The following is a 25397-nucleotide window of genomic DNA, read 5'->3' on the forward strand; positions in this document are numbered from 1 at the left end:
TGCAGGGAGGGGCTGCTGCTTCCACTTCTACCCTCTTTGTATACCTGCTTAAATCACTTCTCATGCCAAGGCAGCTACAAAAGCTTTAACACTCAACTGTGGCCTCAAATGCAGGGCATCTATGAAAGCCAGAGCAGTGTGAAAGAAAACACACGTATGCAGACTCTGTGTGTCTATGGCTGGGGCCAGAATCTTACACTACCATCTAGAAAAGTCCGCTTAAAGTCACTGGTGACAGGCTCTAGCAAGAATTCTTACTAATTCATTGAAGAGCTCACAACAAAGTTAAGTTCCAACTCTGAATTTTCTAACCTGAAACATTAAAAAAAAAAAAAAAAAGTACAGGCTTGAAAACATGGATTTCAGTTCTACTTTCTCAAGCAGTTCATTGTATAATCTGCAATCCTTTAGCAGACATGAAGGCGAGATGTGATTCCAGTATCCCCAGAATACATTCCCCTGCACACTTCCCAGGAACTTTATACCATTAACAAATGTAGGAACAAGGAGGGAAAGTTACCACAGAGAGGGGAAAACCTCTGCTCTATTAGAATATTGTTGTTTGGTTTTTAATATACAAAGACCAAGTATGATAAGAAGGGAAGGTGTAAAATAAAATACATACGGTTGAGTCCAATGTCATGATACGTAAGTATAACTGGTCTGTTTCCTTTGGGTAAGCCTCTTATAGTGACGTGGACCATACCATGAGTTGTTTCTATGTCATGTTCCTGTAACAAGAGAATGTAAGTTCTCAGAAAAAGCAGAATGAACTTCCCAAGTTGCCAAAGTTTCACAATACCTGCTTTACTGCCATTTCCCACTAGCTTGGGCAGGACGCATTAATAAATTACATGTGGCTGGGCGTGGTGGTTCACACCTGTAATCCCAGCACTTTGGGAGGCCGAGGTGGGCGGATCACTTGAGGTCAGGACTTTGAGATCAGCCTGGCCAACATGATGAAACCCTGTCTTTACTAAAAATAAAAAATCAGTCAGGCATGGTGGCACACGCACGTAATCCCAGCTACTCAGGAGGCTGAGGCTGGAGAATCACTTGAACCTGGGAGGCAGAGATTACAGTGAGCCGAGATCGTGCTACTGTACTCTAGCCTGGTGACAGAGCAAGACTTCGTCTCAAAAAATAAAATAAAATAAAATAAATGCATACCAGAGAGATGCTAGAGTATACATAATATTCCTACTTTCCAATTCTTCCAGAAAAATAAATAGGGAGCAAAACACACCTTGTTATCTCCAAAGCTCACTTACGAGCCCAGGGATCTGTTGAGAATACATTTGCAATGGGCTATGGAAAGGAAATCAGCAAATTGGGTAAGGAGCCAGGTAAGACTTGTGGGGAAAAAAGGAAATGGAAGATATGAAGAAGTTGCTGGGTAAAAAGTCAGAGGTTTTGGAGCTTCTGAACACATGTTTAGATAATTTATAATTAATTTCAGTAGATAATTTCACCAGACACCTATGGGTGTATCTGCCTAGGATCTCTTCTTTCCTGGGAGCTGTCCTTCTGTGTCATCCACACGTTACAGGGGTGGGTCTTGGCTACTGTGTTTGTGGAACATAAACTTACAGCCACAGCTTACTGGAGTCAGGGAGGCATCTGGCCCAGGCTGGGTCAGCACCTTTCCCTAGGTATTTGTAATTGGAACTAAGAGTTTTTTGTTTTTTTTTTTTTTTGAGACGGAGTCTCGCTCTGTCATCCAGGCTAGAGTACAGTGGCGCTATCTCGGCTCACTGAAATCTCCGCCTCCTGGGTTCACACCATTCTCCTCGCTCAGCCTCCCAAGTAGCTGGGACTACAGGTGCTGCCACCACGCCCAGCTAATTTTTTGTATTTTTAGTAGAGACAAGGTTTCACTATGTTAGCCAGGATGGTCTCGATCTCCTGACCTCGTGATCCACCCACCTCCGCCTCCCAAAGTGCTGAGATTACAGACGTGAGCCACCGCGCCTGGCCTGTAATTGGAACTAAGAGAGTCTAACTTCAGCTTGGCTCTCCTCTTGAAAAGAGGAATCAACTTGGGAGATTTTAGTAGGCATTTCCACTACTCTAATTTCTGGTGCTAGCTGTGTATACTTGTAAGTTCTAAGACATCCCTGGATTGCCTCTGGTTTAAGCTATATTGGGTGAGTTTGTACCCTCTACTCCTAAAAGATCTTAACCAAGCCAATAAGTTAAAGATGTAGCCAGAGCAAAGCTCAGGAACTGAATAAAGCAGACAAAAGATGCACCGAGCTGCTGAGAGTAGATGCTGCACTAAGAGTGGTTGGGTGGAAAAAAAAAAGGGACTACTGAAAAGTTAACTGAGATTTATTCTAGTCGTGCTCAAGTTTTATATTTCTCAAAAATAAAAAAATTACCATTCCTAGCCTAGTGAATTTCTGTTGATGAAGCCTGTATCTATCTCACAAAGTCTTACATTAGGTAAGACAAGATTAACTCTGTCAATGAGAATCCCAAAAAAGGCAAAGGGCTTCCAGTTTAATTTCCTAATAATGAACCTCATCAGAGCTTTGGTTTCTTCTCTGATGTGGGCCCCAGAAGACAATCTTAAGCTAACTGGACATCAGTGTATCTCAATTACAGGCCCTAGGCTGGAGCCGATAGCCATCCCTATCAAATCAAACCATGTGTGACTCAATATTTCTGTTATTTTCTATTACTACTACCTCCTAGTCAAGTCTATTCAAAGCCTTGAAAAATGAACATAAGAAATGAAGACTAGAATCAGGTACTGTGAACTGGCTAATAAAGTATAGGCCAGGCGCGGTGGCTCATGCCTGTAATCCCAGCACTTTGGGAGGCCGAGGCAGGCAGATCATCTGAGGTCAGGAGTTCAAGACCAGCCTGTCTAACATGGTGAAACTCTGTCTCTACAAAAATACAAAAATTAGCCAGGCATGATGGCAGGTGCCTGTAATCTCAGCTACTTGGGAGGGTGAGGCAGAAGAATCGCTTGAACCCGGGAGGCGGAGGTTGCAGTGAGCCGAGATTGTGATACCATTGCACTCCAGCCTGGGTGAAAGAGTGAGACTCTGTCTCAAAAAAATATAATAAATAAAGCATAAGGTTTGGATAGGAGGAAGATAAAGAAATAACTTCCTATTTCTGTATTTCTCTTACAGTAATGTCAGACTTACTAGATAGGGAGGCACACAATAAACACAGAAACAAATCCACCCATAATAATAGCTTGTGATAGGTGCTATAAAAGAAACAAATAGGGTGCTACGATAGAAAAGTAAGAAGACATTACCTTCACTAAACAGACAGGAAAATGGAAATTAAATTCAATAAAATACTATTTCATACATACCAGAATGGCAAAAATGTAAAGTCAGATAATGCCAAGTGGTGGCCAGGATGCAGAGAAATAACTAAGAACCAACATATACTGTTTTTTTCGTTTTGTTTTGTTTTTGAGACGGAGTCTTACTCTATCAGCCACCCAGGCTGGAGTGCAGTGGCACGATCTCAGCTCACTGCAACCTTCACTTCCCAGGTTCAAGCAATTCTCCTGCCTCAGTCTCCCAAGTAGCTGGGACTACAGGTGAGAACCACCAAGCCCCACTAATTTTTGTATTTTTAGTAGAGATGGGGTTTCACCATGTTGTCCAGGCTGGTCTCGAACTCCTGACCTCAAGTGATCCACCTGCCTCGGCCTCTCAAAGTGCTGGGATTACAGGCATGAGCCACCGTGCCCCACAAGAATCAACATATACTGTTGGTAAGGCATATAAACTGGAACAACTACCGGGAGAACACTTTGGTAATTTCTAGTAAAGTTAAGAGGTGTCTACCCTACAGCAATTTTACCCTACAGCAATTTTACATATAGATATAATCTAAGGCTGGGGTCTTAGATTTCTGGTGCTAGCTGTATGTATTTGTAAATTCTGAGACATCCCTGGATTGCCTCTGGTTTAAGCTATATTGGGTGGGTTTGCACCTTATACCCCTAAAGGATCTTAACCAAGGCAGTGGTGGTGGCTCACGCCAGTAATCGCAGCACTTTGGGAGGCTGAGGTGAGAGGATCGCTTGAGCCCAGGAGTTCGAGACCAGCCCTGGCAACATAGCGAGACCGCATATCTACAAAAAAATAAAAACATTAGCCAGGTGTGATGGCATGTGCCAGTAATCCCAACTATTCGGGAGGCTGAGGCAGGAGAATGGCTTGAGCCCGGGAGGTTAAGGCTGCAGTTAGCTATGATCACAATACTGTACTCTAGCCTGGGTGACAGCAAGACCCTGTCTCCAAAAAAAAAAAAAAAATATATATATATATATTCTAAATAAACTATCAAACATGGTCATATACACAAAACAACATGTGCAGAGATGTATGGGTGACCCTCAAACAACACAAGGGTTAGTGGTGCCAACCCACTGTGTAGTCAAAAATCCACATATAACTTTTGACGCCCCCAAAACTTAACTACTAATAACCTACTATTGACCAGAAGCCTTACTGATAACATGAATAGCTAACTAACACATATTTTGTATGTTATATTATATACTGCAGGGGTCCCCAACACCTGGGCCACAGCCTGGTATCAGTCTGTGCCCTCTTAGGAACCGAGCCGCACAGGAGGAGGTGAGTGGCAGGTAAGAGCAAAGCTTCATCTATCTTAAGAGCCACTGCCCATTGCACTGCCTGAGCTCCACCTCCTGTCAGATCAGCAGTGACATCAGATTCTCACAGGAGCATGAACCCTATTGTGAACTAAGCATGCAAGAGATCTAGGTTGTGTGCTCCTTATGAGAATCTAATGCCTGATGATCTATCACTGTCTCCCATTACCCCCACATGGGACCAGCTAGTTGCAGGAAAACAAGCTCAGGGCTCCAACTGATTCTACATTATGGTGAGTTGCATAATTATTTCATTATATATTACAATGTAATAATAGAAAGTGCACAATAAATGTAATGTGCTTGAATCATCCCAAAACCATCCTAAGTATGTGGAAAAATTGTCTTCCACAAAACCGACCACTGGTGCCAGAAAGGTTGAGGACCACTGATATACTGTATTCTTACAATAAAGTAAGCTAAAGAAAAGAAAATGTTAAGAAAATCGTAAGGCAGAGAAAATATATTTACTATTCATTAAGTGGAAGTGGATCATCATAAAGGTCTTCATCCTTGTTATCTTGTTGAGTAGGCTGAGGACGAGGAGGAACAGGAGGGGTTGGTCTTGCCATCTCAAGGGTGGCAAAGAAGGAAGAGGTGGAAGAGGTGAAAGGGGAGGCAGGCACACTTGATGTAACTTTACATGGTAATTTGTCTGACTTTTTATGCTCTCATTTTTCTAAAAATGTTGCTATATAGTACCAATCCTTCTTCCACTGTTTACTTTAAAGTGTGCGTATCACAGAATAGTTCCTGACATAAAAGAAGTGAAAAGCAGTCTTGAATAACTGGAACCCTTCTGCCAGGCTGTCTAATGTCAATTTGTTTTCTGGCACTGCTTCTTCTACATATTCCTCATTGCCTGGCACTGGTTCAGAAGCATTCATCTCCATCAAGTTGTCTTCTGCTAATTACTCTGGTGTGGTGTCTACTAGCTCTTAAATTTCTCCAAAATCCATACCTTGAAACCCTTCATCCTATGACCCACCTTTTTTTGGTCATATTAATAATCTCTGTAATGATCCTTGATTGGCTTTGTTGTAAATCCTGTGAAGTCATATACAACATCTATACACAGTTTTCTTCGGCAGAAATTTATTGTTTTCAGCTTCATGGCTTTCCAGGCCTTTTATTTTTATTTTCCTTTTTTTTTTGAGACAAGGTCTCATTCTGTCACCCAGGGTGGAGTACAGTAGCGTGATCTCAACTTACTGCATTCTCCACCTCTCGGGCTCAAGTGATTCTCCCACCTCAGCCTCTCAAATAGCTGGGACCATAGATGCATGCCACCATGCTCGGCTAATTTTTGTACTGTTTGTAGCACGAGGTTTCACCATATTGCCCAGTGTTGCGGGAAGTCAGGGACCCCAAACGGAGGGACCTGCTGAAGCCGTGACAGAAGAACATAAATTGTGAAGATTTCATGGACATTTGTTAGTTCTCCAAATTAATACTTTTATAATTTCTTATGCCGGTCTTTACTGTAATCTCTGAACATAAATTGTGAAGATTTCATGGACATTTATCACTTCCCCAATCAATACTCATAATTTCCTATGCCTGTCCTTACTTTAATCCCTTAATGCCGTCATCTTCGTAAGCTGAGGATGTATGTCGCCTCAGGACCCTGTGATGATTGTGTTAACTGCACAAATTGTTCGTAAAGCATGTGTGTTTGAACAATATGAAATCTGGGCACCTTGAAAAAAGAACAGGATAACAGTGATGTTCAAGGGAACAAGGGAGATAACCATTAGGTCTGACTGCCTGGGAGCTGGGCAGGACAGAGCCATATTTCTCTTACTGCCAAAAACGGGTAAGAGAAATATCGCTGAATTCTTTCCCCAGTAAGGAATATTAATAATTAACAGCCCTGGGAAAAGAAGGCATTCCTGGGGCGTGGGGGGGACCTCTAAAATGGCCACTGTGGGAGTGTCTGCCTTATGCAGTTGTAGATAGGGATGAAACACGTCCTGGTCTCCTGCAGCGCCCGCAGGCTTGCTAGGATTAGGAAATTCCAGCCTGGCGAATTCTAGTCAGACCAGTTCTCTGCTCTTGAACCCTGTTAAGATGTTTATCAATGACAATGTATGCACAGTGGGACATGAAACTTCATCAGCAATTCTAGTTTCGACCTGGCCTTGTGACCTTGCCCTACCCATTTGCCTTGCGATATTTTATTGCCCTTAAAGTATATGATCTCTGTGACCCACACCCTATTCGTACACTCCCTCCCCTTTGAAAATCGCTAATAAAAACTTGCTGGTTTTACGGCTCGGGGGCATCATGGAACCTGCGGACATGTGATGTCTCCCCCGGACACCCAGCTTTAAAATTTCTCTTTTGTACTCTTTCCCTTTATTTCTCAGACCGGCCAACACTCAGGGAAAATAGAAAAGAACCTACATTGAAATACTGGGGACTGGTTCCCCTGATAGCCCAGGCTGGCCTTCAACTTTGTTTTTTTTTGAGATGGAGTTTCACTCTTGTTGCCCAGGCTGGAATGCAATGGTGTGATCTCGGCTCACTGCAACCTCTGCCTCCCCAGTTCAAGTGATTCTCCTGCCTCAGCCTCCCAAGTAGCTGGGATTACAGGCGTGCATCCCCACACCTGGCTAATTTTGTATTTTTAATAGAGATGGGGTTTCACCATGTTGGTTGGGCTGGTCTCAAACTCTGACCTCAGGTGATCCACCCACCTTGGCCTCCCAAAGTGCTGGGATTACAGGCGTGAGCCACTGTGCCTGGCTAGCCTTGAACTTCTAAGCTCAAGCAATCTGCTTGCCTTGGCCTCCCAAAGTGCTGGGATTGCAAGTGTGAGCCACCGCGCGTGGCCTCTGGCTTTTTCTTTCTTTTTTTTCTTTTTTATTGAGACAGAGTCTTGTTCTGTCGCCAGGCTGGAGTGCAGTGGCACAATCTCGGCTCACTGAAATCTCTGCCTCCCAGGTTCAAGCGATTCCCCTGCCTCAGCCTCCCAAGTAGCTGGACTACAGGCGTGCGCCACCATGCCTAGCTAATTTTTTGTATTTTAGTAGAGACGGGGTTTCACCCTGTTGGCCAGGATGGTCTCGATCCCCTGACCTCATGATCCGCCCACCTCGGCATTCCAAAGTGCTGGGATTACAGGCGTGAGCCACCACGCCTGGCCGCCTCTGGCCTTTTCTATAACAACAATGGCATCTTCAATGATGTAATCCTTCCAGACTTTTATGATGTTCCATCTACTGGGATTCTCTTCCATAGTATTGACAATCTGTTTCATAAAGTACCATGTATAATGAACCTTAAAGGTCCTTATGACCCCCTGCTCTACAGGCAGAATCAGAAATACTGTGTTTGAGGGCAAGTAGACCACTTAGATACCTTCAGTATTTAATTCAATACTGAAGTTCTGGGGTTCTGGGTGGCCAGGGGCATTGTCCATATCAAAAGAACTTTGAAAGGCAGTCTCTCACTGGCAAGGTATTTTGTGACTTCAGGGACAAAGCGTAGATGGAACCAGTCCAGAAAAAGTGTTCTCATTATCTAGGCCTTCTAGCTGTACAATCAAAACACCGGCAGCTGGTGTTTTTCGTTTCCCTTCAAAGCTTAGGGGTTTGCAATTTTGAAGATAGGGCAGTCCTGATCATAAACCTGGCCACATTTACACAAAACAGAGTTAGCCCATCCCTTCCTGCCTTAAATTCTGGTACTCATTTCTCTTCCTTACTAATATGTCCTTTGTGGCAGGTTTTTTTTTTTTTACCCCCCAGAATAGGGCACTTTTGTCTGCATTAATACCTGTTCAGGGCTGGGCGCAGTGGCTCACACCTGTAATCCCAGCACTTTGGGAAGCTGAGGCTGGTGGATCACCTGAGGTTAGGAGTTTGAGACCAGCCTGGCCAGTATGGCAAAACCCCATCTCTACTAAAAAATACAAAAATTAGCCAGACGTGGTGGCAGGTGCCTATAATCCCAGCTACTCGGGAGGTTGAGGCAGGAGAATCGCTTGCACCCAGGAGGCAGAGGTTGCAGTGGGCCAAGACTGCGCCATCGCACTCCAGCCTGGGCAACAAAAGCGAAACTCTGTCTCAAAAAAAAAAAAAAAAAAGATTTAATACTGCATCTTTACATTTGTTTACATTTCTCTCAACCATGAATGGTGCCATGTATGATCTATAAGTGCGTGCATAAGTTTTAACTTTTTGTAATAGATTTGTGTATATTTTATGTTAGTAAATGATAAAATAGACTAATGTCTACATATAGTTTATACAATCATGACATACCTAACTTTTTCTGAATGTTTCCAATAGTTCTAGGTTACATAATTTGCGAGTTTTTTTCTTTTTCTTTTTTTTTTGAGACAGAGTCTTGCTCTGTCACCCACGCTGGAATGCAGTGGCCCAATCTCAGCTCACTGCAACTTCCACCTCCCGGGTTCAAGTGATTTTCCTGCCTTGGCCTCCTGAGTAGCTGGGACTATAGGCACACGCCACCACACCTGGCTGATTTTTTGTAGTTTTAGTAGAGATACGGTTTCAACATGTTGGCCAGGCTGGTCTCAAACTCCTGAACTCAGGTGATCTGGCTGCCTTGGCCTCCCAAAGTGCTGGGATTATAGGCATGAGCCATCCCGTCCTGCTGTGGGTTTTTTCAAATTGCTACAAATCTCCAAAAGCTTTCTGACTGTGTGTGGTGGCTCATGCCTGTAATCCCGGCACTTTGGGAGGCTGGGGTAGGAGGACTGCTCGAGCCCCGGAGTTTGAGACCAGCCTGGGCAACATGGTGAGACCCTGTCTCTACAAAAAATTTTTAAAAAATAGCCAGGCCTGGTGGTGCATGCCTGTGGTCCCAGTTACTCGGAGGCTGAGGTAGGAAAATCACTTGAGCTACAGTGAGCCATGTTCTTGCCACTGCACTCCAGCCTGGGTGACAAAGCAAGACCCTTTCTTAAAAAAAAAAAAAAAAGTCCAATTTATGTATTGAAAAAAAAGCCATGTATAAGTGGACCCATACAGTTCAAACCTGTGTTGTTCAAGGGTATAAACATCACAACCTTCTCTATAATGTCAAAAAAATTGGAAACAGCCCAAACATTCATCAATAGGGAAATTAATAAATGAATTACGATTTATTCATATAATGACATACAGATAAAAATGAACTAGAATTATTAGCATTAATACACACAGAAAATCTTCAAAAAAAATGTAAAAGAGCAAGATGCAAAAGGATATATATTAAAAATATACCACTTATGCCAATATTTTAAAAAGCGACACTATAGATTCTGTTTATTTATATATATGTATACATACATATACATACACATATATATTTAGAGACAGGATCTCATTCTAGTGCCAGGCTAGAGTGCAGTGATGTGATCATAGCTCACTGCAGCATAGAACTCCTGGGCTCAAGCAATCCTCTCACCTCAGCCTCCCAAGTAGCTAGGACTACAGGCGCGTACTGCTACACCTGGCTAATTTTTATTTTTTAGATTTCTAGTAGAGACGGGGTCTCCATATTTGCCCAGGCTGGTCTTGAATTCCTGGCCTCAAGTGATTGTCCCAAATCGGCCACCCAAAGCGCTATTACAGTCATGAGCCAGCACAGCCAACCTATAACTAAAGTATAAAAACTTGGAGGAGAAACAAGGTACACTAACTTTAGAACTTTGTTTCCTTCTGGGAATGGATAAATTATTAAAGAGAACTAAAGGAGATTTCAATATCTCTCATGTTTTGTTTCTTGAGAGATATAAAGAATAAAGCAGGGGAGGCAGCAAGAAAAAGGGAGAGAAGGAGAAAGTGTCTGCCATATGGAGTGACACTACAGGCAAATCCAAATTAAAGAGAGTGTCCAACAACTTGTCACCTTGACAATCTGGTTGCTGGAACCTGTCTTCTGTCAAACTCAAACCTTCAGTAGGGTCCTGCTTAAAGATTCCAGTTTGGCCACTGCTGAGAACTGAGGGAAACACCAGTTTATACTCTGGCTCTAAGCATAGCAGGACCTTGCCAAGGCCCGGTAACTGATGGTAACTGGTGGTGGTGGTGGTGGTAGGGTGTGTGTGTGTGTGTGTGTGTGTGTGTGTGTGTGTGTGTGTGTGTGTGTGTGTGTGTACACACAGGAGGTGGATGGGGATGAGACAGTGAGCTGCCAGGGAAGGTCTGATGGTAACTGGTGGTGGTGGTGGTAGGGTGTGTGTGTGTGTGTGTGTGTGTGTGTGTGTGTGTGTGTGTGTGTGTGTGTGTACACAGGAGGTGGATGGGGATGAGACAGTGAGCTGCCAGGGAAGGTCTGATGGTAACTGGTGGTGGTGGTGGTGGTAGGGTGTGTGTGTGTGTGTGTGTGTGTGTGTGTGTGTGTGTGTGTGTGTGTGTGTGTGTGTGTGTGCGTGTGTACACACAGGAGGTGGATGGGGATGAGACAGTGAGCTGCCAGGGAAGGTCAGGAGAAGGATGGTAAAAAGGGAGATATAACAGATGGGGTAAAAGACAATACTTTAAAAGTAGATGAGGGAGGCCGGGCATGGTGGCTCACATCTGTAAAATCCCAGCACTTTAGGAGGCTGAGGCAGGTGGATCACGAGGTCAGGAATTCAAGACCAGCCTGACCAACATGGTGAAACCCGTCTCTACTAAAAATACAAAAATTAGCCAGGCGTGGAGGCACGCGCCTGTAATCCCAGCTACTCAGGAGGGAGGAGAATTGCTTGAACCCAGGAGGCGGAGGTTTCAGTGAGCCGAGATGACGCCACTGCACTCCAGCCTGGGTGACAGTGTGAGACTCAGTCTCAAAAAAAAAAAAAAAAAAAAAAAGTAGATAAAGGAATAGGGCAAAGTTACTACTTTGTTGCCATTTCATAATCTGGATGATATTCAGAAGTAAAATTGGCTCCTTACAAAATTTCAAATTTTTAGGGATATCTCAGCCCCTACCATGCCATAATATGCCCTCAAGTCATGTAACAACAAAAGTATCCAAGAGACCTAGGCCCTGATCATTGCCCTTTTTGGAGCAGCCCCTAGTTGTCAATGTCTCAAAGTTCTTCATTTTCAAAGTATGTGAATGTAAATATGCTTAGCAGAATAAAAAACAAAAAGAAAGGAAGCACTCACCTCCATGCTGATTGGCATGCATATTTTTCGTGACCTTGTGAATGAACAGCTTGAAAAAAACTCCATCTGAAGATGAATGTGCAGAGACCCTGGCTAAGGAGCTGATTCAATTGTTAGGCCACTGCAGGGAGTAACGTGCTGTTGCTACCTTTTTGTCTAGTCAATTATCATCTGTTTTACAGGCTCTTTATCCAGTTATCTCCTCTCCCACCCCAGCATTCTAGAGTGTGACTACACAATGAGCCTGTGCTCAAAGAGCACAGTCTAAGGGAGCATCTGATAGGCTCTGGTCATAGATCTCTCCCATCTCTCCCAGCAGTTTCTTTGCTTTTCCTTTTCTTCTTTTTTTGAAACAGGGTCTCGTCGTTGTCTCCCAGGCTGGAGTCCAGTGGTGTGATCATAGCTCACTGTAATCTTGAACTCCTGGGCTCAAATGATCCTCCTACCTCAGCCCCGCAAGTAGCTTGGAGCACACATGCTTGCCACCATACCCAGCTAATTTTTAAATTTTTTGCAGAGATGGGGTCTCCCTATATTGCCCAAGCTGATCTCAAACTCCTGGGCTCAAGTGATCTTCCCGCCACAGCCTCCCAAAGTGCTGGGAATATAGGCATGAGCCACCATTCCCCGGCTCTCCCAGTACTTACTGATTATTTATTACCTCCAAGGCTATGCACTTCTTGAACATAATCCCTTTATTCTCCATGTTTATAAAACAATGTGAAATCATAAAGGTCCTTGACATACTTCTCTATTCTGGACTGTCTCTCCCACCTAATGAAAGCTGTAGTCTTAAACACAAGGTCTTTTTAAGGTCAGGCAGGATGGCTCAGGTCTGTAATCCTAGCACTCTGGGAAGCCAAGGTGAGAATATCACTTGAGGCCAGAAGTTCAAGACCAGTCTGAGCAACAGAACAAGACCCCATCTCTACAAAAAAATATATATTTTCTAATTAGCCAGGCACGGTGTCATGTGCCTGTAGTCCCAGCTACTCAGGAGGCTGAAGCGGGAAGATTGCTTCAGCCCAGGAGTTCGAGGTTACTGTGAGCTTTAATCACGTCACTGCACCCCAGCCTGGGTGACAAAGTAAGACCCTGTATCTTTTTTTTTTTTTTTTTTTTTTTGAGATGGAGTTTCGCTCTTTTTGCCCAGGCTGGAGTACAATGGTGCGATCTCGGCCCACCACAACCTCCGCCTCCTGGGTTCAAGCAATTCTCCTGCCTCAGCCTCCTGAGGAGCTGGGATTACAGGCATGTGCCACCATGCCTGGCTAATTTTGTATTTTTTAGTAGAGACAGGGTTACTCCATGTTGGCCAGGCTGGTTTCGAACTCCTGACCTCAGGTGATCCACCCACCTCGGCCTCCTAAGGTGCTGGGATTACAGGCGTGAGCCACTGTGCCCAGCTGAGACCCTGTATCTTAAAAAAAAAAAAAAAAAAGCCTTTTAAGAATGTAAGAGTTTAAGATATTACCATTATTTGATAACCAACTTTCACTTTTTTCTTGAGTCCTCTGACTTCAATAAACGTGTTGTCACTGGAATGACACGATTTGACTTGTCCCATATTTCTAAACTTAACTAAATCATGCTAAATCATGATCATTTCATGCCTGTTACTATTTCTTCCTCTTTCTGGCTAGTCTGAACTAGTTTAGTTATATTTGCATGATAACATACTCTAGGAAATGTCAACTTTTTTTTTTGAGACGGAGTCTTGCTCTATGGCCCAGGCTGGAGTGCAGTGGCATGATCTTGGCTCACTGCAAGCTCCACCTCCTGGGTTCACGCCATTCTCCTGCCTTAGCCTCCCAAGTAGCAGGGACCACAGGCGCCCGCCACTATGCCGGCTAATTTTTTTGTATTTTTAGTAGAGATGGGGTTTCACCGTGTTAGCCAGGATGGTCTCGATCTCCTGACCTCATGATCCACTCGCCTAGGCCTCCCAAAGTGCTAGGATTACAGGCGTGAGCCACTGCGCCCGGCCCCAATATTTTTATTAGTATGAACTGTTATAGTTTCCAATAAGCAGGCTACTGTATGAGGCTTGGGTATAGTTTTTGTTATACAAGATTTTTTTTGTTTGTTTTTGAGACAGAGTTTCATTCTTGTCAACCAGGCTGCAGTGCAAAGGCTCAATCTCAGCTCACTGCACCCTCCGCCTCCGGGTTCAAGCCATTCTCCTGTCTCAGCCTCCCAAATAGCTGGGATGACAGGCACCTGCCACCATGCCCAGCTAATTTTTTTTTTTTTTTTTTTTTTTTTTTTTTTGAGATGGAGTTTCGCTCTTGTTGACCAGGCTGGAGTGCAATGGTGAGATCTCGGCTCACCTCAACCTCCACCTCTCAGGTTCAAGCAATCATCCTGCCTCAGCCTCTCACGTAGCTGGGATTACAGGCACGCACATGCCCGGCTAATTTTGTATTTTCAGTAGAGATGGGGTTTCTCCATGTTGGTCAGATTGGTCTTGAACTCCCAACCTCAGGTGATCTGCCCACCTCAGCCTCCCAAAGTGCTGGGATTATAGGTGTGAGCCACCATGCCTGGCCTAATTTTTGTATTTTTAGTAGAGACAGGGTTTCACCATGTTGGCCAGGCTGGTCTCGAACTCCTGATCTCAGGTGATCTACCTGCAGAATTATAAGCAATCTTTATTTTTATGTTTTTCTAAGTTTTCTAAATTTGTTTCTGATTATACACAAAATAAGTGTTATTTATCTAAAGCAATATATCATACACATATAAACTATAGCATCTGTCTCAACACTCTAATATACATATAGGTATACTACATGTGTATATATGTATATCATATACATGTATATTAGAGAGTGTTGGGACAGATGCTATAGTTATCTGTAATATATCTATATAGTTTACATGTATGTGTGTGGGTATATATACCCACACACATATATACATATACATATATACTCAACATAGTGAGACCCTCGTCTCTAAATATATATAAATGTAATATTCTATCTATCTATCTATCTATCTATCTATCTATCTATCTATCTATCTATAGGTGTGTGTGTGTGTGTAATATATAGAGAGAAAGACTGGGGTCTCACTATGTTGTCTAGGCTGGTCTGAAACTCCGGGGCTCAAGCAATCCACTCGCCTCAGCCTCCCAAAGTGCTGGGACTACAGGCGCATGCCATCATGCCCAGCTAATTTTTTATTTTTTTAGTTTTTTGTAGAGAACGGGGTCTCCCTATGTTGCTCAGGCTGGTCTCAAACTCCTGGGCTCACGCGATTCTCCTGCATCAGCCTCCCAAAGCTCTGGGATTACAGGCACGAGCCATAGCACCCAGCCTTTCTGTTTCTATCAGAACAGAACTAAAAGTTCTATTTCACAAGGCCAGAACATGTTACTATTTTAAAGCTTTACCCAAAGTATCAAGAATTTTTGCCAGACTATTTTTAAGCCTTAATATTAAAAAGTGATTCATAATTATATTTCTAAAACTCAATTTCCTATCTACAATTATATATATGTATGGAAAAAAAATCTCAAATGACATATGCCAAAATATTAACACTAGTGAAATAACAGGTGATTTTTATTTATTTACTTTTTGGTGTTTTCTCATTTATTTTGCAACAAGTATGTAATCTTTTATATTCTAATTTTTTCTCTTTTTTTCTTTTTTTTCTTTGAGATGGAGTCTCATTCTGTTGCCCAGGCTGGAGTGCAGTGGCAGGATCTCAGCTCACTACAGCCTCCGCCTTCTGGATTCAAGCAATTCTCCTGCCTCAGCCTCCTGAGTAGCTGGGATTACAGATGCAAACCACCATGCCTAGCTAATTTTTGTATTTTTAGTACAGACGGGGTTTCACTATGTTGGCCAGGCTGGTCTCAAACTCCTGACCTCATGAACTCCTGACCTCAGCCTCCCAAAGTGCTGGGATTACAGGTGTGAGTGACCGCACCCCACTATATTCTAATTTTCTTACTTCGGGGGAGGTGCTGAATTTGATGAAAATTAATACTTCTACACTTTGGGGCAGGAGTATACATGTACACATATCCTATTTCCGGAGTTCCTCACCTTGAATTTTACTGTCACTCTCTCTCTAATGTTTTCCTTCTTGGTAAATTATATCAAATATTAACAGTAATCAAGCTCTACTGGTTCAACCTAGGATCCAAACCATAACTGAAGTTAGATCAAATTAAAAACAATCAAACCCAAACTTGACTGTCACTATTTATTAAAAAATAACGTAACTTATTGTTTTAGAGGAAAGGAGCCATTGCCTACAGTGAATGACTGCATCAGCACTAGGCTGATTATGTTCTATATACAAACTACCAAATAGTTATTACAAACGTGTTTGGAACTGAGATTCAGAAATCTGTAACTATACTATGAGCCTGACCCTTCCAAAGTGAGTCTCATCTGTTCTTCCAAGGAACCTCAGCTTTAAGGACAATTAATTCCTTACATTTCAGCTCTGGGCATGTCCAGGTGGGAAAGAATGGGCAACAGATTCAAGAAGAATGGGGTTTTTCAATCCCAACCACTCAATGGCAAGTTATAAAACTTAATTCTTAATTTCCTGACTATAAAACAGAAACAAGAAAAACCATCTTGGCCAGGTGTGGTGGCTCATGCCTGTAATCCCAGCACTTTGGGAGGCCGAGGTGGGCGAATCATTTGAGGTCAGGGGTTCAAGACCAGCCTGACCAACATGGTGAAACCCCATCTCTACTAAAAATTTTAAAAAATTAGCCAGGCGTGGTGGCGGGCCCCTGTAATCCCAGCTACTGGGAGGCTGAGGCAGGAGAATCACTTGAATCCAGGAGGCAGAGGTTGCAATGAGCCAGTATCACGCCACTGCACTCCAGCCTGGGCGACTGAGTGAGACTCTGTCTCAAAAAAAAAAAAAAAAAAGAAAGAAAAAAAAACCATCTTGTAATATTGCTCTAAGTATTGAAGATACTGTATGTTTAGTAGGTACCCTACAGTAGGTACTCAAATTATTATAACTGGTTTGCTTACAAATAGTTCTTTCTTCTGATGCTAATGCTTAGAGATTCCACTGTACTTAACATAAAACGCATATCTGAAAATAACTTTGCTGGTGGGTATACACGTTAGCTGAATACTGGAAGCAAGGACGTTGCCAGCACCGTCCTTTACTGCTAGTACCCTCTAGGTCTACTTCATGTCACTTCTGTTACTGCTATGGCATCTATCCCAAAAGTGGGAGGGTCAGGCTGCCCAGCTTATAAGGTTTCCATTTCCATGTACTTATTTCTTACTCCCATGTTTTCTTTTTCTTATTTATTTATCATTGTTATTTTTTTTTGAGACAGAGAGTCCCACTCTGTTGCCCAGGCTGAAGTGTGGTGGTGGTAGCTCACCGCAACTTCTGCCTCCCAGGTTCAAGCAATTCTCCCACCTCAGCCTCCTGAGTAGCTGGGATTACAGGCACACACCACCACCTCCAGCTAATGTTTGTATTTTTAGTAGAGACAGGGTTTCATCGCGTCGGCCAGGCTGGTCTCGAACACTTGACCTCAGGTGATCTGCCCACCTCAGCCTCCCAAAATGCTGAGATTACAGGCATGAGCCACTGTGCCCGGCCCTTAGTCCCATTTCTTTCAGGACCAGTCAACAGATAAAAGAGGTAGATGGAGAACTGCTGGTTCATTTTACTGATTTTCAAACTGGCAACAGAGGTGATGCAAAAGCAGACCAGGAAGAACAGTTTCATTTAGAAAACACTGATGAGTCAAGTTGAATTTTGCATTTCCAAACATAAACCCAAGAGAAATCTGCATATTGTATTCATAACAATTTAGGGAAAGATTTCTTTTAGGGAAAGATTTTACTGTCAAGAAATCTCTCCTCCATCTGCCCTTCTCCTATCTTCTCTGCGGTAAGGTAGCAACCCTCCATTTGCCACCTATGACAAATGACGTTTCCAATATCATGTGAGGAAAAGAGATCTTAATCACGAAGAGACAGCTCTATTCAGTAACCTACAATCATAAAACAGGTACCTGGCAGGCAATTTCTGAACACGATAGCAAATCAGTTTTTTTTTTTTTTTTTTTTTTTTTTGAGATGGAGTCTTACTCTATCACCCAGGCTGGAGTGCAGTGGCACGATCTCGGCTCACTGCAACCTCTGTCTCCTGAGTTCAAGTGATTCTCCTGCCTCAGCCTCCTGAGTAGCTGGGATTATAAGCATGCACCACCACGCTTGGCTAACTTTTGTATTTTTAGTAGGATGAGGTTTCACCATGTTGGCTGGTATGGTCTCAAACTCCTGACCTCAAGTGATCTGTCTGCCTTGGCCTCTCAAAGTGCTGGAATTTTAGGTATGAGCCCCCATGCCCGTGGCCAACAATTGCAAATCATTTTAAGCGAACTTGATCCAATGACCAAACGAACATTAAGGACTCATTATTAGCTATAATGAGAGATCCACTTCTACAAGACCACCACCACAGGAAAGGAAACACTCCAGAGATCCTGTACAGAGCCTCCTTCTTGCTTGTACAGTCCTTACCTGACAGTCAAAGTCCTGGAAGTTTCTTGTACCATTCTGTCAACAGAAGACAGAAAACACAGTCAGTTTCCCCACATGGTTTCCCCACATGTGTAGCAAATTCAGTTCACAGTGAAAGCAGTGCATGTGCAGCCTCTTGGTTGCCATAAAACTGAAATAGTTCTCATCAGAAGGTTTCAGAGGCAGAGTGGGTTATGAACATGTGTTAATAAAGGCTAAATCTTCAGAGGTGAGATTATGCTTTAGTGGGCTTATGAGAAGATAAAGGGAAGGGGCCTAGTTTTCTAGCAAGCTTGTAACTTCTTGCCTTCCTACCTAAGGAGAGCAGTGAGAATTTGTAGGAAGAGGGTAAAACATGGACCACAGTCTGGAAGCACACCTTGAACACACAACGGAAGTACCTGGGAGGAAAAGAGTTGGAGACCAAAGCTGAGAAGGGTGAAGGAGAACAGGTGCAGAACCAGGAATTAAAGAAAGGATCAGGAAGAGGACAAAGATATGGATGGATCAGAAATGGAAGCCTTGAAATGTAACAAAGAAAGGCAATGTTACTGAAGGAGGGAAAGAAAGACAAAACAAGGTTCTTAATACACTGGCCTATCTGTTGCATCCTATGAAATCGCTGATAGAGAAAAAGGACAAGTCATTGAATCATTTAAAAAGTCAAACATAGTCAAAAAATTGACGGAGAATTCACCAAGCTTCTAAAAAGGGATTATATTATAATAATGACTGATTGAGGAAAAAAAAATCAATGGCAATAATTCAGAAGCATTTTTCCAGCATTCCAGATGCCAGAATTGCAAGTCATAAGAGTATAAAAAAGGGGCCGAGTGCGGTGGCTCACGCCTATAATCCCAGTATTTTGGGAGGCTGAGGCAGGCAGATCACCTGAGGTCAGGAGTTTGTGGGCAGCCTGGCCAACATGGTGAAACCCAGTCTCTACTAAAAATACAAAAATTCGCCAGGCATTGTGGTGTGCACCTGTAATCCCAGCTACTTGGGAGGCCAAGGCAGGAGAATTGCTTGAAACTGGGAGGCAGAGGTTGCAGCGAGCTGAGATCGCACCACTGCACTCCAGCCTGGGCAATAGAGCGAGACTCTATTTCAAAAAAGGAAAAAAAAAAAAAAGGTAACAAGTGATGTATTTGGGAATAAAAGAAAACTTCTACTTGATTTCTCACAAAGTGTAACCCCCTTCCTGAAAAAAGTCTCCCATTATGTAGAAACTGATTTATCACGACTATTTATTCTGCCTCTACAATGACTTCCAGAAGGTTCCTAACAGCTTCCCAAAAGCTGCCCCTCCAGAGATACTCCAGATATCTGATCCCCAAAAAATACTGAGTAGTCCCATCTCCCTTCAAGATGATCCTCCTAGAAATAGTTCTTCGGGCCGGGCGCAGTGGCTTATGCCTGTAATCCCAGCACTTTGGGAGGCTAAGGCAAGTGGATCACCCAAGGTCAGGAGTTTGAGACCAGCCTGGCCAACATGGCGAAATCTCATCTCTACTAAAAAACTACAAAAATTAGCTGGGCGTGGAGGCACCTGTAATCCCAGCTACTTGAGAGGCTGAGGCAAGAGAATCACTTGAACCCAGGAGGCGGAGGTTGCAGTGAGCCAATATTGAGCCATTGCGTGTCAGCCTGGGTATCAGAGCGAGACTCCATCTCAAAAAAAAAAAAGAAAAAAGAAATAGTTCTTTGGGATCCCACCAACTACACTGCTGGCTGGACAAAAGAGAGGTTAAAAAGCACAGCCCAAGCTGGGTGCGGTGGCTCACACCTGTAATCCTAGCACTGCACTTTGGGAGGCCAAGGTGGACGGATCACCTGAGGTTGGGAGTATGAGACCAGCCTGACCAACATGGAGAAACCCCATCTCTACTAAAAATAACAAAATTAGCCAGGTGTGGTGGTGCATGCCTGTAATCCCAGCTACTCGGGAGGCTGACGCAGGAGAATTGTTTGAACCGGGGAGGCAGAGGTTGCAGTGAGCTGAGATCATGCCATTGCACTCCGGCCTGGGCAACAAGAGTGAAACTCTGTCTCAAAAAAATTTAAAAATAAATAAATAAATAAATAAATCACAGCCCAGTGTGGTATAAACACCCAAAGAAACAAACTATCCACTCCATAAGAGGGACTATCTAGAGCTGCACTATCCAGTATGGTAGCCATTAGCCATATGTACAATTTAAGTTTAAATTCAATAAAATAAAATCTCAGTTTCTCAGTTACATTAGCCATATCTCAAGTGCTCATACTCTTGGGCAGTACAGACACAGAACATTTCCATGCCTGCAGCAAGTTCTACTGGACAGCACTGATCTGGAAGCCAAAAGCTTCTGAAGGAATAAGGTTATGAAAGAGCAGCCCTTGACTTTCTAAAGATGGCAGTAAAGTCACAACAGATTACCAATCATAGAGAGACTGCAGATGCCACTGAGAATGGGCAAGAGAATGGTAGAGACTGTAAAGTATTATTCCTAACACGAAACCGAATTCACAAAAAGTCTGATACGGTCACAGTATGGAAAGACAACTAAGATACTGTGCAGATGGGACTGGGCAGCACATTTCCAAGGAATGTTGCTATTGATTAAAAGGAGCATAATGTTCCATGGCTCCTACTAGCCCTGAGAAATGTCTGAGGACTTCTTCAGAGAAATCATTGTGTTTAATTTACAGACAGACTATGACAAGCAAAAGAAAGGGTCCTTTCATGGATTAGGATAGATGGTTTTTGTAGGATATAAATGGCCAGCCAGTGAGTTTCTGGTTTCTGATTCAACTTGTACCTTCCTCCAAATATAGCACAGGGCCTGGTATAAATCAGGTGCTTGATACAGATTTATAAAACAAATAAGCCAATATAAAAAAATTAAATGTTGAGGAAATTCTGTTAAAATTTTGGGTTAAAAAAAAAAAAAACTTCTACTGCATTCCAGCTTAAGATATGTATGGTTAGTAAGAGGGAAAAGAAAGTAGGATACAAAATAGTCTTTACAGTTTGACCTTGGCTACATGAAAATATGCATTAAAAAAGACTAAAAGGCCGGGCACAGTGGCTCATGCCTATAATCCTATCACTTTGGGAGGCTGAGGTAGGCAGATCACTTGAGCTCAGGAGTTCAAGACCAGCCTAGGCAACATGATGAAATCCCATCTCTACAAAAAATGCAAAAAAAAAAAAAATTAGCCGAGCATGGTAGTGCATGCTTATAGTCCCAGCTACTTGAGGGGCTGAGGTGGGAGGATCACTTGAGCCTGGGAGGTCGAGGCTGCAGTGAGCCGAGATCGCACCACTGCACTCCAGCCTGGGTGCAAAGTGAGATTCTGTCTCATAAATAAATAAACAAATAAAAGACAAAAACATTAACAATAGCAGCTGCTTCTGCAGAGAGAGGTTATGGGTGATTATAATTTTCTTTATATTATGTACAATGAGCATGTACTTCCCTTTCTGAAATTAGAAAACTAGAAAAAAAGGGGCGAGAAAACCCTAAAAAAATACCCAATTTAGTATTTTGTAATATAAGATTTAAAGGGCCAGGTGCGTTGGCTCATGCCTGTAACCCCAGCACTTTGGGAAGCCAAGGCGGATAGATCATGAGGTCAGGAGTTCAAGATCAGATTAGCCAATATGGTGAAACCCTGTCTCTACTAAAAATACAAAAATTAGCTGGGCATGGTGGCACGTGCCTGTAATCCCAGCTACTTGGGAGGCTGAGGCAGGAGAATTGCTTGAACCAGGACCCCAGCGGCGGAGGTTGCAGTGAGCTGAGATCGTGCCACTGCACTCCAGCCTGGGCTATAGAGTGAGACTCCGTCTCAAAAAAAAAAAAAAAAAAGAAAAAAAATTAGTCAGGCATGGTGGAGCGTGCCTGTAGGTCCCATCTACTTGGGAGGCTGAGGCAGGAGAATCACTTGAACCTGGGAGGTGGAGGTTGCAGTGAGCTAAGGCGGTGCCACTGCATTCCAGCCTGGGCAACAGAGCAAGGCTCCATCTCAAAAAAATACATAAATAAGGGCTGGGCGCCGTGGCTCACCCCTATAATCCCAGCACTTTGGGAGGCCGGGGCGGGTGGATCACGAGGTCAAGAGATTGAGACCATCCTGTGTAACACAGTGAAACCCCGTCTCTACTAAAAAAAAAAAAAAAATTAGCCAGGCGTGGTGGCAGGTGCCTGTAGTCCCAGCTACTCGCGAGGCTGAGGCAGAAGAATGGTGTGAACCTGGGAGGTGGCGCTTGCAGTGAGTGGAGATCACGCCACTGCACTCCAGCCTGGGCGAGAGTGCGAGACTCCGTCTCAAAAAAAATAAAAAATAAAAAATAAAATAAATAAATAAATAAATAAAAAATAAATAAATACAAAGATGTAAAGATTGACCTAACCTTTTAAGGAATGATTTATAATGATGCCTAAACAGACCATATTAGGGCTTCAATCTAACAATTCCCAGAGGTTCCCTTAGCGATTATTTTAAGATTAGAAAAAAATCACTCCAGATTGAATTAAAATCTCATAGAATATAGAGCCACAAATTCTGATGAGCTCTTTGGGAAGCAGCTGTCATTGTATCCATGAATTCTCCTTTCTTACAATGATGTGACCATGACCATGAGGCATTCTGTAAAGCCCTTGGTTCCTGACATGAGCACAAAGGCGCACGCCAAAAGCAGAAAGGCAATGCCCTCAAGAACCTCAAGCTATGTCTTATTTGTTGAGTACCAAGCAAAAAACAACTTTGTGTTCTCAATCCCATGTTCATAGCTATACTCCCAGATAAAAGGTACCAATAACTGAGCGAAGACTATTTAGCACTTGTTTTCCTGGCTGTTTTTTTGGGGCGGAGTCTCGCTCTGTCACCCAGGCTGGAGTTGCAGTGGCATGATCTTGGCTCACTGCAAGCTCCGCCTCCTGGGTTCACGCCATTCTCCTGCCTCAGCCTCCCAAGTAGCTGGGACTACAGGCAACCGCCACTGCGCCTGGCTAATTTTTTGTATTTTTAGTAGAGACGGGGTTTCACCATGTTAGCCAGGATGGTCTCGATCTCCTGACCTCGTGATCTGCCCGTCTCGGTCTCCAAAGTGCTGGGATTACAGGGGATTACAGGTGTGAGCCACCGCACCTGGTTTTTTTTTTTTTTTTTTTTTTGAGAGCGATCCCAGACCCTCTTGGAGAATGGCTTCTAGCTTCATGAGTAATCACCCTGGAAAATGGGAATGACTGGGTCTATTTGACAGTAATTGGCTCCAGTTTCTGAATGGGGATCATTAGCTGGTCCTTCACTCAACTATGGTTAACTGAGGCCATATTATTTATTCTCTGTACTCATTAAAAGTTCAATACTACTCATTGGGGGAATTCTAAAAGGCTGAGTGCCTTCTGGGGCCCTTCCCTAGAGACTTGTTTCTTTTTCTTTTTTTTTTTTTTTTTTCCTGAGATAGGGTCTCGCTCTGTCAGCCAGCCTGGAATGCAGTCGCATGATCACAACTCACTGCAGCATTGACCTCCCAGGCTCAAGCGATCCTCCTGCTTCAGCCACTTGAGTAGCTGGCACTACAGGCATGTGCCACCATGCCCAGCTATATATATATATATATATATATATATATATATATATATATATATATATTTTTTTTTTTTTTTGAGATGGGGTCTTGATCTGCTGCCCAGGCTGGAGTGCAGTAGCATAATCTCCATTCACTGCAACCTCCGCCTGCCAGGTTCCATCGATTCTCCTGCCTCAGCGTCCAGAGTAGCTGGGATTACAGGCACGCGCCACCATAAATGGCTAATTTTTGTATTTTTAATAGGGATGGGGTTTCACCATGTTGCCCAGGGTGGTCTCCAACTTCTGGGCTCAAGCAATCTGCCCACCTTGGCCTCCCAGTGTTGAGATTACAGGCGTGAGCCACTGCACCTGCCCTGTTTCTTTTTCCTTCTGAGACAGAGTTTTGCTTTGTCACCCAGGCTGGAGTTGCAGTGGCATGATCATAGCTCAGTGCAGCCTTGACCTCTGGGCTCAAGCAATCCTCCTGCTTCAGTTTGTTTGTCTCTGATGTTCACAGTATATGGTTCCACTCTAACAAAACTTCTAGAAATTTCAGGCTATGGGTGCTTTCTTTTTTTCTGTACCTTTCAAAGATGCCATTAATTCCATATTCAGAGAAATTCTTACACTAAGCAGACTTAAGCAGCAGAAAGGGATTCAAGGAAAATATTAAAACAACAGAATAATTTGAAAAGGAAAAAAATCAAGGAAAGCCATTAATTATTACTGAAAGTTGCAGTCAAAGTAGAAGCCAGCTAAGAGGAAAGTTTTCTGATGGAGCTTAGTGGCCATATGTAGAAGGTAAATAAAGCAACCCAAGAAGGTAAATTAAAGCAAGTAAGCCTCACAGTTACAAGCTTAGAGAATAAGCAAAAAGAAATTAGGAACGGGTCAATGATTCAAGTGAATTATGAAAAAAAAGGGGGGTGTGAAAAGCAGAAATGTTTCAAAAACAAGTCATTGCTAGGGAGAAGAGAGATGTAGTTTCCTAACATGAGATCTGGTCAAAAGGCATAAATAGTTTCAAAAGACAGACGCAACAGACATAATGTAAAGAAAGATGAGATAGATGAAAGATGAGATAGACGAAAGATGAGATAGATAAGACCTTAGACCAACTATCAATAGAAAGAGATTTTGAGTGAATTTACCTGTTCTGTGAATTTAAAGGAAAGGTCTGTGTCTGATTCACCACTCTGTTCCTGGTCCTGACACTTAATGAGTGCAATAAACATCATTTTGTAGAGGTTATGAACCTCTCAAAATAGAGATACTTGATTTGAGGAAGAAACGAATACCAAAGAGGAAAGGTTACATGTAATTGACATGCTAGGGACAAAGTAGAGAAAATGAGTTGGTGCAATAGTAAAAGCTTTTAGAAATAAGCTGATAAAAAACTGTTAAAGAGAATAAAATATGACTTTGTATTAAAAAGCCATACACAAAACAGATAATCCTTCCCAACAAAAAGCGGAAACAAAGATGGGGGACTGTACAAGCAAGAAGAGTTACATATGCTCAGAAAATACTCAGTTTTTC

General features: G+C 43.0%; 1 protein-coding gene across 3 annotated transcripts in view; it reads right to left on the bottom strand.

Annotated features, from left to right (window-relative positions):
• The window catches only part of NDRG3 (NDRG family member 3), a 90352-nt gene that overhangs the window by 33818 nt on the left and 31137 nt on the right, over positions 1-25397 (bottom strand). Inside the window, 2 exon segments of one of the 3 annotated variants that reach the window (NM_001132306.2) lie at positions 626-731; positions 18297-18332. In NM_001132306.2, coding sequence (NP_001125778.1) covers positions 626-731; positions 18297-18332 — 142 coding nt within the window. 3 annotated transcript variants of the gene reach the window in all.

This window comes from Pongo abelii, chromosome 21 (assembly GCF_028885655.2).
Source record: "Pongo abelii isolate AG06213 chromosome 21, NHGRI_mPonAbe1-v2.0_pri, whole genome shotgun sequence".
Classification (NCBI taxonomy): domain Eukaryota; kingdom Metazoa; phylum Chordata; class Mammalia; order Primates; family Hominidae; genus Pongo; species Pongo abelii.